Below are 12421 nucleotides of genomic sequence, written 5' to 3' on the forward strand. Positions count from 1 at the left end.
AAGCATTAGTTGCTTGCACTGCTTTTCCAAGCTGAGGAGATTATTTTCACTTCATTCACAAAAATGCGCGTGGCTGTGTAGTAGAATGCCGCAAACGACCCGGTTTTGATCCTCACTCGGATTGAGATTTTTTTTATTACTTGTTTTCTTTGCATCTTTCTCAATTTTAGAGTAACATACAAGATGATGATTTTTTGCTCACAACCAACGACGCCAACACCGACACCAACCCCGAGGCCGGAATTTCTGCGAAACAAGCTCTTTAACGCTATCGCGTTATAAATTCACCTATACTACTCGGCCAATTCATGTGTTAGGTGTGAGCCATAAGATATATACACGAGATCAAGCACCATTCCGTAGGTAATTTGTAATCTTTTCATTATATTCGTTATTCTATTTTATTATACTCGTTAATCTAAAACTATACACAATTTCATAAAACTACTCAATTCATTGCCAATCCCCCACAGCAGATGTGCGCCGGATAGTAGGCGAACAAGAAGAACATGAAGACGAAGAGGAGTAAGGCTAGCTCTAGTCAGATTTCTACTCTGGGCTACAGTCAAAGGGATGTTTACTACGCCATATAGGAATTAATCAATCAGACTGAAAGAATATAGAGCTAAATTCAATCATTCTTTCAAACATATGAATTATTATTCAGTCATTATTCGTTGTGTAACTTATCCCTAGAATATACGAGTACTATTGCGAAGAAATAAAAAAAAATCACCTAACACTCGGCCAATCCCCTGCACTGGGTAAGAGCCATGAGATGAGGAAGTGAAGCAGAAGAAGAAGAAGAAGATTTTCTGCCACGTCCGGGAAAAGAAGTATGCCCCAAACCATAACGCGATTATGCAAACGCTGTACCGGATCGCGGAAAGTTGGCTACACCGTTTTCACCATGCTTATCATTTTGCTGAGCGTGAAGCTGGAGCTCTATGTTCTGAGGCGCCTCAGCAAGACTCGACTCTTCTTCCACAAGGGTTTCGTGCTGGACACGCCCGGATGCAAACTACCAGACTACGATCCTTTCCACTGGACGGTTCGCGCCTACTACCAGAACAAATCGTCGGCGGGAAAGGTGAATGTGACATCAACGTTCTGTTTCAAATTGTATAATTGATACCAATACGTAACTTCAATACGTCGATGTTATGTTTCTCAATTACATATTTCCTCGCAGGTTGCTCATTAATTCATACAGTTTAACGTCCCAAAACCACCATATGATTATGATAACTCTGTAGGGTAAGACTCCGTGAATTTCGACCACCAGGGGATCTTTAACGTGCACCTAGATCTAAGCACATGGGCCTCAGGCATTTTCATCTACGTCGAAATAGAGCCGCCACGACCGGGGTTTGATCCCCTAACCGGGGGTCATCAGCCAAGTGTCTTAGCCACTAGACTACCATGGCGAATAATGTACTTGTATTACTTTTCTTAATAAAAAAAGTCCCAGGTTCCCGTATTCATACGCCTGGCACGACTTGTAGTCGAAAATCGTTCTCTTCAGTGTATTGACCCCCTCCCTCCACCTGAAAGCTTTCTGCACTGAACATGGTTTAGCAATGGCTCCATTAACGGCACACCTATGACCAAGCGATGATGTCGCGTGATGAAGTCATCAAATGACACCAGGTGATTTGATGTCATAGTCAGAATCAATAATCATGCGTTGCGAAACTCCCCACAGACTCCATGTATCGAAATGCGGACACGTCATTGGCCCCGGTGTCGGGAGTGAGCAAAGGGCTTTAGGAGCGAGCAGATTGACGCGCCTCCTGTTCATCAGCAGTCACTATTAAACGTATTATTTGTGATTTGTGTTGCTGTTGCCAGGTGGCGTGACAGTCAGCTAATTCCCCAAAAAATTGGACCAACTGCGTGTCCGGGCTTTGTAACGCTGTTTTGCAATTGGTATGATTGAATAACTATGGCCATGGTAACATGTCACAAATTTCGGTAATACGTCATGGTTACGTCATGTGGTTGTGTCATGTGGTTGAATTTTCATGCATCCCTTGCGCTGGTGCCAAAGCCACCATACACAGACGGTAAAATTGTCGAGTTTCACAAGCCGCCTAAGGATTTCGCATTAAAGCTTCCTCGCCAAATATAACCAGGACCATGTCCCATTTCAAGATGCTGGAAAGAGGCTCCTTGCTCCAGTCCTGGCAATTCGTCTCCCCATTAAGGACAAAGTGACAAATGAACTATGCCTACTTCTAGGTCCTGTGCGACGATACCGGTGACCTGGTGACCTTCGAGGATCGCTTGACGCCAGTGCTGAACGACCGTGTGCTCGCAAGCCGGTACAACGCGACGCCGCAGGACATCGCCTGCTTCTATGCGGAGATACTCAGAAACATGAGCTCCCCGTTTCCGGACAAGACGGCTGTAGAAGGACGGTGGAGCAAAGTGGAGTTCGGAAGGTAAGGCTATTGTTGCATTCGGTTCTATATTTCAGTTGAAAAGAGAGCTCAGTGGTAGAGCATTGAACACGTCATTGGAAGGTCACAGGTTCGGTTCCTGCCCACGGCAAGTTATCTTTTCACCCACTTTTCTTTCTTCACAGTTACATTACAATTCGGTCTAATAACTTCCCCTATACATTCCTTGGCAGTATTGTCTGTTAGATGTGAATAATATTGTGCCAAAACACGGAAAAACGAGCCCTTAAGTATACACTTCTTCCCTTATATATATATATATATATATATATATATATATATATATATATATATATATATATATATATATATATATATATATATATATATTTCCCTGATGTTGACAATTTCCTTATTTTCGTACCTAGTATTGTATTTTCTTATATTTTTATATTCTGTTTTGTACTGACATTTGTTACCCACTCCTGCTTGGGCCCGAACAGGGCCTGCAGTATTTGTAAATAAATAAATAAACAAATATATAAAGTGATGACGATGATATGTGGGGTTTAACGTCCTAAAACCACCTTATGATTATGATAGACGCCGTAGTGGAGGGCTCCGCGAATTTCGACCACTTGCGGTTGTTTAACCTGCACCCAAATCTGAGCACACGGGCCTAAAGCATCTCCGCCTCCATCAGAAAGGCAACCGCCACAGCCGGGATTCGATCCCGCGACCTGCGGGTCAGCAGCCGAGTACCTTAGCCACTAGAGCACCGCGGCGGGGCTTAAAGAAAGTGATCTAGTGTAAATATATATAAGGCGTTTAGTTCCCCCAACGTCATAACAGAACTAAAGTAGATTCTCTTGGAACACAGCAACAACACCAGGTTTTAATCTCTACGTTTGGGTCGGGGTGTGGTCTTTATCAAGAATGTGAGTACACTGTGTTCACTATCCTAATTCAGGCCCGGCCCCAGCCGCACCATCGAAACGAGCATTTGCTGTTGGTATTTTCTAAAACGACCTCCTTCACTTCTTCCCCACATGAGTTGCGTTAACAAAAAAGTACGCCACGATGTACTTTCAGTGTTGTTGCCGTCAGCCTGTGTTGTTCAATTGACGACAGGCCTTTGAGAAGAGGCGAGTACATTTCGTTGCGGTGCGACCGAGCCGACGTTGGAACGATATACCGGCGCCACGCGCTCCTTGCTCGGAAGAAGAGAAGCGTGCTCGACAAGCGTGATCGCCGCAAGAGGCTGAACGTTCTCGTGCTGGGCATCGACTCCGTGTCGCGACTTGCCACGATCCGGCACATGCCGCTCACCAGGCGGTTCCTGATGGGCGAGATGAACGCGTTCGAGTTCGTCGGCTACAACAAGCTCGGCACGGCCTCGGTACATAGCCAGCTTCCACTTCTTACCGGCCTCCCGAGCAAAGCCGTCGACAGAATGTTTGCAAAAATGTACGACACCTTTGTTTGTTTGTTTGTTTGTTTGTTTGTTTGTTTGTTTGTTTGTTTGTTTTAATGGCGACATTATTCAACAGCGAAGGGGTTTAAGCTTGCAGTGAGGCTGGTGTCATAGGCGGACAACTCGGCGGGTATGTGCCAAGCAGCTTCTAGCATAGCACAGCCATACATCGTGTAGTGTAGACCTCTTCCATGTTTTTAAACAGAGGTAGTAGACGACGTTGACATACTGAGGCGCTTGTAGTGACACCACGGCACGTAGGCTCCGCCCAGCCCGAAGCTCGCCTTCGCCCCTTGTGATCCGGTGACACCTGACACAGCAGCTGCAAAGCTGCCTTTTCTCGGGCTTCCACTCGGCTTCTAGCCTAGCCATAAGATTCTTTGCTCCTGACAAAGCTTATCGCCTATGTACTCTAGTATGCTTTCCTCGGCTCACTTGCCTCACGGCTTCATAAGTTACGTGTAATACAGAAAACGAGCCCAGGGAACTTTTTCCCTTTTGTTTTTTGGGTGTGTACCATATTAAAATCACTGCGCAAAAATGAAGTCAGCGAGGCATACTAGAGCTATAGGGAAGGGCTCATAACTACAGGACTTTCACCCCATGTTAGCGCCGCCCCGTATTGAAGCTGTTGCACGCTAGGTGTCAGTGCTTTTTTTTCCCCTTTTTATCGATAACGCTAACGCACATTGTGAAGAAAAACGTGACTGAAAAAAATGCATCGTGCGCGGCATCTTGGTTACGCAGATGCGTGCGCCACGATATGTTCCCGCTAACTACCACACTTTTGAGTACAATCGCCAATTTCACCGATCTTAAGAGGCGCTCGCGCAACGTGAAGTCGAGAGTTACTGTATTATACGGCTAAAACATACGTCACCAACACTCAATGAAGATACGAGAAGCTAAAGAACGCTACGAGTAGTATTTAACTGCCCCATCTGTGAAGTAAAAGGACGTGAAAGTCTACAAATAAGTATTGATTAATTGATATGTAGGGTTTAACGTCCCAAAACCACCATATAATTATGAGAGACACCGTAGTGGAGGGCTCCGAAAATTTAGACCACCTGGGGTTCTTTAACGTGCACCCAAATCTGAGCACACGGGCCTACAAAATTTCCGCCTCCATCGGAAATGCAGCCGCCGCAGCCGGGATTCGAACCCGCGACCTGCGGGTCAGTAGCCGAGTACCTTAGCCACTAGACCACCGCGGCGGGGCGTCTACAAATAAGTAGACAATGTATATTTGACCCCCGGTGGACATGTAATCAACAACCTTTGCATTACTGATGTGATGCACTACCTTTTAGGGACCAGGAGTGGTCGCTCCCCCACCAATATTGTAGGGTATATGCAACCTTACTTTCTCTCCAATGTAAGGACCTTTTCGATAGAATAACTTCGCGTGCTAAGTGCAGCGAAGTTACAGTTATATACATATGCAGCGTTTCAGTCCAAAGTGCGCACCCCGCTTTGGAGACATGGCCAATTCTTTTGATCTGTCAAATCTGGTGCCGATTCCGACAGGCATTACGATGCCCTACCACACCTGATGTCCGTGTACAGGAAGAGAGGATACCACACGCTGTTCCTGGAGGAATATGCAGACTACGGCCTGTTCACGTACGGCGCACAGCGTTTCGGGTTCAAGAAGGCGCCCGCGGACTACTACCCTAGGGCCATAATGCGGGAATTCGACAGCCCTACGTGCTCCGTTCTGAGGTACGCTAACACAAAGGGTGAGTGAGTGAGTGAGTGAGTGAATGAGTGAGTGAGTGAATGAGTGAGTGAATGAGTGAATGAGTGAGTGAATGAGTGAATGAGTGAATGAGTGAATGAGTGAATGAATGAATGAGTGAGTGAGTGAGTGAGTGAGTGAGTGAGTGAGTGAGTGAGTGAGTGAATGAGTGAATGAGTGAATGAGTGAACGAGTGAGTGAGTGAATGAGTGAGTGAGTGAATGAGTGAGTGAATGGGTGAGTGAGTGAGTGAGTGAATGAGTGAGTGAGTGAATGAGTGAGTGAGTGAGTGAATGAGTGAGTGAGAGAGCGAGTTATAAACACTAGAGCTTAACCACTTTCGCCCATTTTACTCTTGAGGTGCTCACGGATTGAGAGGTCCCTGTCCAAATCTAAAGACGAAAGAGCGGTTTCTCGCAATGACTTCTCGTCCTACAGCCATTATGACCTCACACCCGACTATGGTGATTTCATAAGAGCTTTGACAATAGTAACACATTCGTTCTACGTGTTTTCACGGGTTTGGGGGCTCTTTAGGACTGTCGGAGATCGAATATCGCGACTGACGAAAAATCACTGCGTTTCAGTAGATCTCGTATGAATACACCGTCCTTCTGCAGGTACATCCAAGATCTGTTCTCTTTCGACGACCAGCTGCTGTTCGCCTACGTGTGGCTGACCGACTTCTTGCACGGCGACTTCAACGGCGCAGGCGTGGTAGATGCGCCAGTCGAGTCGCTGCTGAGAAACCTGTCGTCGAGCGGCGTGCTACGACGTACCGCGTTACTCGTGATCAGCGACCACGGCCTGCGCTTCGGCAGCGCTCGACGCACCGAGATGGGGCGCATAGAGGACTTGACGCCCTCGTTCTTCCTCGCGCTGCCGGAAGACTTCCTCGGGAAGCACCCGGAGGCCGCGGTACACCTACAGGTCAAACAGAGTTCACTCTTTTTTATGTCTAGTGGGAGTAACAGAAAAAAACTAGCGGGATCCCTTAGGCATTCACCCAAGACGACTAGGACGAAGCAATCTTCTTCTTATTTATCGGAATCAGTGTATTTTAAACGTGATCGCACCATGTTCTCAAGCAAATATCTAAATAGACAAGTGGCATATGACCTTCGCACTATTTCATTGACGGGATCAAGACCAAGAACTAATTATGGTATTAAAACTATATATTATCACATTATTTCATTGCTGAATGCATACCCATCCCTAATCGAATTGGCTAATCAGAACTCAAGTATGTCTCGTTTGCCTGCCTCCTTGAAATTAAAATTATATTGCTTTCAACACGAAAATATGTAATTTTGTATATTTATGTAACTTTATAAAACTGTTAAACCTGAACAATGTAAACTTTGTATAATTTTTGTCCGAATGTGTTTTTTTACTGTTCGTTTTTTTGTTTATATAAGTTGTGCAATGAGCATTGTACTTATTTTCTCTGATTTTGCTCCTGGCTGTCCGACGTGTAAGTCCGGAGTGAAGGCCTCGTCAGGAGAAATACGAGTCTCCTTTTGCCTTGCCTCGTGGACATATTTCATGTCATGTAACTATGTCCTAAAATAAACTGAAACTGAAACTATATCCCCCCATCCCCGCATTCCTCTCAAAGCTCAATACTCGCGATTCCATGAAATAAGTGGCGAGTAGGACATATCGCCTGTACAGTGAAGGTCAGAAAAGAACCACACCCTCATCCTTGAACTCGCTATGGTGAGGCGTTCTTTAATATCAATATTCATCGGAACTGTATCCAGGTAAACCAGCGGCGCCTGATCACCTCCTACGACGTGCACGCCACCCTGCTGACGCTCGCTGAGCTACCGCGCTTCGAACCTGTCGTCACCGACAGCGGCATCAGCCTCTTCCGAGGCATCTCACCCGAGAGGACGTGCGCCAACGCGTCGGTACCACCGGACTTCTGCGCCTGCGCAGACTCGCGCCGTTTACCAGCCGATCCGGAACACGTGCGCCGACTGGCCAACGCGATCATGGCTCATATAAACGGCGTGGTGCGCTCGGCGTTTCCGGACAAATGCGTCGAATGGCACATTGACGAAGTCGAGGAGGTCAAGCTGACGAAGGTTAATGGAACCCAGGGCCATGAGGAGGTAAACGTAGTTATGGTTAACTAAACCCTAAACCAAAATAGTTTTGTGGGTTAAACCCTAAACCGATAGTTTGTGGGTTAGCTTAGGCTGATTGTGTATTCCTTCACAAAACTTATAGGGTGCCTTACGCGTTCGCCGAAGACTACTCGAAGGTAAAAGTCATCTTCATTTTCTTCCCATTTGACGTACTGATCCCCTCCTGCCTCACTTTGATAACTTTCTGCACCTAACGCGGATCTGCACTGCCTTCAAGATCAGGGGCGTTGCAAGCTTTCTGCACTTCATCTGGTTTTTCATTGACTCCGTGATTGGCCCACCTTTGAAGAAGCAATGTTGTCACGCGATGACACCATCGTGTGACGTGACATCATAATGACGGCGTGTTGACGTGAGAGATGATGTCATATTACAGTAAAATCGCGTATTCGGGTGAGTCATGATGCCATGATAGCGTTCTGATGACGCCATCACGTGATTATTTTTTTTATCACTCGCGCCGGCGCCGTGAGACGCCGACAGCCAATGTTCGCGTTTATAGACGCACCTAAGGCTTTCGCTTTGGCACAATGAAGCAGCTATCATTGAATAATATACCTACGCGGTAATCTTAAGGTACACATTAACGTTCATAAAGAAAGGGCCACAAATTTTGATTAGAGGATGTGATGTAATTAGCGAAACATCTAGAGATTGATTGATTGATTGATTGATTGATTGATTGATTGATTGATTGATTGATTGATTGATTGATTGATTGATTGATTGATTGATTGATTGATTGATATGTGAGGTTTAACGTCCCAAAACCACTATGTGATTATGAGAGAAGCTGTAGCGGAGGGCTCCGGAAAATTTTACTACCTGTGGTTATTTAACGTGCACCCAAATTTGAGCACACGGGCCTACAGCATTTTCACCTCCATCGAAAATGGAGCCGCAGAAGCCGGAATTTGATGCCGCGACCGGCGGGTCAGCAGCCTAGTGCCTTAGACATCAGACAACAGCGGCAGGGCGAAACATTTAGCGAAGAACTCTATTAGAATAGTTGTATTCATTCTACAATTTATTGCGTTATTTCAGCGCCTCATAGCGAACATTAGCCAGTTGGGAAAAGGAATTCACTTTGGATTCGCCAGGTGGTGGCGTTTCTTTATGAGCTCTGAGCTTCTTGTCTTTTTTTTTTTTTCAGGTCCGATTCAGTGTCACAATCAGCACCGAACCTAGCGCCTACTTCGACGTACACGGTTGGATCTCCAACGAAACAAGTAACTGGGACTTGCACATCGAAGACCTGGACAGGCTGGACGAGTTCGACAGTCAGGCTAAGTGCGTTTCATCGCAGCACACAGCGCGGAAGATGTGCAGGTGCAAGGCGTACAACGACAATGCCGAGCCTTGGTCATGGTGGGACTTACTGTGACCCCTAGATGCTGCGAATTTTCCTCGTTGATTTTTCTATAAGTCATTGATTGTCTATAAGTCAGGCAACATTGCGCACTAACGAACGTTTACGTAATATATTTTGATTTCTGTCAGTGAGAACAAGTCCATGCGCACAACGTCGATTGCAATAAAAAATACAGCTCGAACACAACTTTACGATCTGGAGACCCTTAAAACGAACCAAATCAGGCAGTTCTTGGATAGTCGTGGCGGGTAAATATATACACATGCATGAGCAAGGAGGGGATGTAGGGTGGGAGCAGTCCCTCTAGTTATCTGAGAAGGGACGGGGGCCTAAGCCAACTTGATACATTGACATAATGGGAAGAGGGGAATGCAAAGTCAGCCCCATGCATTGACATTATGGAAAGTGGGAGGGGGTGCTGCGACAAACCTTAGCCCTTCGCTCTCTCCCTCGAAGAGGAATCCTATGCACGCCTATGCATACTCAACAACAACACGCCCTCCATTTCACCGGCACTTGCGCTGCACCGTAGGTCTCAGAGGCGCATGCCTGCACAAGCAAGTGTGTGTTACAAGTCGTTATATGTTATACGGCCCATCGGAAAGGCCCGTAAGCAGTGCCTCCCCCGCATCGTATCCACCTCAGATACGTTTTCTTCTTTACAATTTAATGGAGAAAACTAATGGCGTGCTTATAAAAACGCGTTGTTAAGGGCGGCACAGTTGACTCAACATTTATGCACATCCGGAGGAGTTAGCACTTACGGCTTTGAATTCACCGAAATAAAACAGCTGTGGGATGCCGTGAGCGGGAAACAGATGTCGGGAAGACTCCTTACATCCTTTTTTTTTTCTTTTTCCAAACCAAAGTAGATTACTTCGTGACTCAGACATTTGTGGTTAAAGTAAACGACCAAATGTACCCGCTAACTGTTTTTCAAGGGATAACATAGCTGTGCACAGGCAATCATGTTCATCTGAACTAACAACGAAATGGAGAACAAAACTTGTGATTATCGAGTACTTAGTAAACGGACGCCCCGTTAAAGTTGATAGGCGGTAAACGAAAGTTTCTTGAAGAGAAATAAATGATGCCAACTGTGTCATGCTTTTGTTCTGTGATTTGAAGCAGGTGCGTATCGATAATCTTGTAGAACATGTGAACGAATGTCTTAAAGTTTAAGTCGTCAACATTTGCTACCCGTCTTGTTGACATTTCTTATGAGTGTTCTCGCAAAAAAGTAAATAATAGACCTCACTTCACCATGACCTTTGCAGGTTCCCGGTTGAACACTGCGACACCTGATATCGTTACCAGCATTGTGGTCGCTGTATCGTATTCACCAATCTCCCACAATGAGCACGAAATAACAAGCTTGCAAACTAATCATAACGGCACCTCGCCTAGTGCGGCATGTTCAAGTCTCCATAAGAAAAACGTGACATGTTCGAGAACATGTGCGTTCATGTGCCTGCGTACGTGTGTGCTTTCGCAATCGTGTGCATGAGCTCGTCTATCTCTGTAAGCGCGTTTGTGCGTATGTGTGTGCGCACTTGGCAGACGTGTATGAATGTTTGTGTGTGCGCGCGCGTAAATGCGACCACTCACACGTGTAATTAACAAATGCACAGGGCTAAGCCGTGCTCACACATAGCGAGAACACCACCAGACCTGCTGAAACGCGACCAAACAACTCCCAATCCGCGGAAGCGGCTTGTTTATCGGAGTGCGGTGTTTGGAGCGGCGAGTCGCCGGGTGCGTAAGGCCGCGCCTTGATTTGCGCCAGTACGCACGCACACTCGTACATACGCACACGCACGCTACTATAGGCTCGCCGAAGAAGTGGTTCCCCCGCTAGAAGCGTCAGTCTTCGTCGGCACTAGCGTCGGCGCCGTTAAGAGCCCAGCGCGCCTCTATCTCGGCGCAAACAGACGCGACGGAGCAACTGGCAACGCGTCTAGGCCTGCAGTCTATCGATCGCCCACACACTGGCCCCCTCCCGCCCCCTTTCTCTGAACTCTCTAGGGGTGGGGGGGGGGGGCAGAAGGGGCCGGGCCAAACGATGCGGCAACGCCAAGGAAAGGGTCAAGACGAAGAGGAAGTGGGCCACTAGGCCTGAAACACGCCTCCCCCCTCTGTACAGTTTCACCACCTCCTGTATGTAGCGCGGCTGAATCGTCCTCAATGCTCCACGCACACACAGACGCCCGCTGCAGACAGCCATCGCCGTTGCTTCTATAACATAACTCGATGTGCGCGGGGGGCGCGATACATCGTAATGTAACGGCGCAGCCGCGCGAACGGGCGGAGCGGAAGTGGATTAGGGAGATCGAGAGAAAATAGAGAGGGGAAAGAGAAAAGGAGGATTTGTGGGTGCGTTTCGCTCGCTCCGCAAATGCAGCGACCTCAATTGGAGGGGGGTCCAGAAGGATATTAGGAACGCTGAGAGAGAGACGGCCTGGCGTAGAAAGGGGATCCCGTCGAGACGTTCTTTATGAGCACGTGTGCGCGCCGTTGGCGCAGGGAATATGAAAACGGAGATGATATGGCGAAAGTATGGTAAAGTGGACGAACAGAAAGGCGTGTTGTGTGGTTTAGGCTTCCAAAATAGATTATAAGAAACGAGAGCAATTAGGTTATGGGGCCGCGTCATCTTAACCCCATTTTTCTTAACGTTCGTTTTTTTCGCCTTCACTACCATGTTGTTACGACTTACTTTACTTTCCTTTCGTTCGCAGACTTATACGATGCTCGGGTCAGGATGGTTGTGGGTTAGTTATTGCTGAGTTACGGTAATTCGTGGTAAATAACGAATGTTCAGTGGTGAAGTAAAAAAAAAAGGTGTTGCTCACTGCGTGGTGGAAGCCAGCAAATAACCATTGTTTCGCAAATGCCATGTGTCGAATAAAGCTCAACAAACATCCCGATTATTCTTGAGTAACAACTTCCCCGTCCACATTTTTCATGTTTATTATTAGTCAATTTGTGCGGCACACATGCGTGAACTTTGCCGCTATTGCGAAGACCGCACTTCCATATTCTGCGATAATCTGCAGTGGAGATAAGCAACTTCCAAATGAAAACTGCGAGTAAAAAGTAAATGCGAATATTCTTGCGCAATATGAACCAGCACTTCGGGTGCGAATACCGTGTCTCTCGTCTGAACGTGGCCGAGATTCATCGCGAACTGGCGCTGAGAATATGCACAGCTGCGTTCTTCTAGACAATGAGATGGACCCTGCATTGTGCGTCATGGCCCCTCACTGAGAAGCTAAA

At 46.8% G+C, this 12421-nt stretch overlaps 2 protein-coding genes across 2 annotated transcripts in view; one reads left to right on the forward strand and one right to left on the reverse strand.

Annotated features, from left to right (window-relative positions):
- The window catches only part of Tusp (WD40 superfamily protein Tusp), a 177216-nt gene that overhangs the window by 130335 nt on the left and 34460 nt on the right, over positions 1–12421 (reverse strand). The window lies entirely within an intron of this gene.
- On the forward strand, positions 911–9382 carry LOC142817165 (uncharacterized). Its single transcript, XM_075894228.1, has 8 exons — positions 911–1090; positions 2242–2444; positions 3534–3869; positions 5407–5601; positions 5978–6107; positions 6155–6547; positions 7384–7737; positions 8927–9382. Exons 1-8 carry the CDS (start codon positions 911–913, stop codon positions 9155–9157), a joined length of 2022 nt encoding a protein of 673 aa, XP_075750343.1. The 3' UTR covers positions 9158–9382.

Source organism: Rhipicephalus microplus, chromosome 5, assembly GCF_043290135.1.
Source record: "Rhipicephalus microplus isolate Deutch F79 chromosome 5, USDA_Rmic, whole genome shotgun sequence".
Lineage (NCBI taxonomy): Eukaryota > Metazoa > Arthropoda > Arachnida > Ixodida > Ixodidae > Rhipicephalus > Rhipicephalus microplus.

Bases quoted from the DNA above. Each gene is read 5' to 3' on its own strand.
- LOC142817165 (XM_075894228.1), top strand. From the start codon at position 911: ATGCTTATCATTTTGCTGAGCGTGAAGCTGGAGCTCTATGTTCTGAGG. The intron at 1,091-2,241 runs GTGAATGTGACA...GCCTACTTCTAG, and splicing joins ACAAATCGTCGGCGGGAAAG to GTCCTGTGCGACGATACCGG. The intron at 5,602-5,977 runs GTACGCTAACAC...TTTACTCTTGAG, and splicing joins CCTACGTGCTCCGTTCTGAG to GTGCTCACGGATTGAGAGGT.